Genomic DNA, 1305 nt, shown 5'->3' on the forward strand with positions numbered 1-1305 from the left:
CTCTCCACGTCCGTCCTCTTCCGCTCGTCCTCCATTTTCGCTTTCTCTTCTGCAATGCTATTCCTTTCTCGTTCCATCCTTGTCGTGTCTTCCTTGATCTTCATCCTCTTCTCCTCCACCCTCCTCCCCTCCTCCTCCACAGTCTCTGCAGTTCTCCTCTTCTCCTCTTCGACCATATTCTTCTCTTCCTCCACCCTCCTCTTCTCCTCCTCCACCCTCCTCTTCTCCTCCTCCACCCTCCTCTTGTCCTCCTCCACTCTCCTCTTCTCCTCCTCCATGCTCCTCGTCTCCTCCTCCCTCCTCCTCCTCTCCCCTTCAATCTCATCCACCAGCTCCGCATGTTTCTCCTGAAGCTGGCGGGACTCCTCCTCCACCCCCGTCAGCATCTCGTCCACGCTCATGGCTCTCCTCCTCCAGTACTCCTCCTCCCCACCTGCCTTCCAGCTCTCTTCGAACGACTCCACCATCAGCCTTCTCCTCTTGACCTCCACCTCCACCGTTCCACCAGTTTGCGGCCTCTCGAACTTCAGCTGGAGGGGAACCCCAGCAGCTCCCGAGCAGAGGCTCGTCAGGACCCCTAGGCTCCACTCGAAGACCGGCTGCTTGTCCACGGCCAGGAGTAAGTCTCCCACCTCCACCTCCAGCTGCTCTCCTGCTGCTGCTGCTCCGGCTCTTCCTCCACCTTCGGGTGCTTTCCCCTCGACTCGATCGACTCGAAGACGGCTCAGTCCGTCTTCTGACTTGTGAAGCTTGAGGACGATCCCAGCTCCCTGCTCCTGCTCCTGCTCCTGCTCTTGCGCCTGCTCCTTTTTCCTCCCCGTCAGGATCAAAGGAGAGCAGAACTGAGCATCTTGCAGTCGGCGAATGTCCATGAGGAGGGAGGAAAGGAGGAGGGAGAGGGACGAGCCCTGCTCTTCGAGCCTATCAACGTGAGAGCTGAACAGGTCAAGCTCTGCTCTCCCTGTAGCCCTCTCAGCCTGCTGCTGCTGCTGCTGCTGCTGCTGCTGCTGCTGCTGCTGCTGCTGCTGCTGCTGCTGTGAATTGTGAAGTTGGTCGAGATTCCGTTGAGCAAGAAAGGGAGCAACCGGCGACATTCCTAGGCTGAAGTCTTGAGGTTCCCTTGGAAGGACAGGCTGAAGGAGGAAGAGGAAGAGGAGGAAGAACAAAGAGCAGGGAGAGGAGAATAAAAGGGACCAAGAGGAGTAGGGAGAGGAAGACAGAGAGAAGGGAGCGGAGGAAAGGAGGAGGAGGAGGAGGAGGAGGAGGAGGAGTAGGAGGAGGAGGAGGAGGAGGAGGAGGAGTAGG

The 1305-nt window shown here is 58.4% G+C and overlaps 1 protein-coding gene across 1 annotated transcript in view; it reads right to left on the reverse strand.

Moving 5' to 3' along the window:
- GUITHDRAFT_111747 (hypothetical protein) overlaps nucleotides 1-1094 on the reverse strand; it is a gene marked incomplete at both ends in the record, with an annotated part of 1354 nt that extends 260 nt beyond the window's left edge. The window contains one exon of the mRNA XM_005829104.1: nucleotides 174-1094. Coding sequence (XP_005829161.1) covers nucleotides 174-1094 — 921 coding nt within the window. The remainder of the gene's footprint in view (nucleotides 1-173) is intronic.
- Between the last annotated feature and the right edge of the window lie 211 nt (nucleotides 1095-1305).

This window comes from Guillardia theta (assembly GCF_000315625.1).
Source record: "Guillardia theta CCMP2712 unplaced genomic scaffold GUITHscaffold_54, whole genome shotgun sequence".
In the NCBI taxonomy this organism is placed as follows: domain Eukaryota; class Cryptophyceae; order Pyrenomonadales; family Geminigeraceae; genus Guillardia; species Guillardia theta.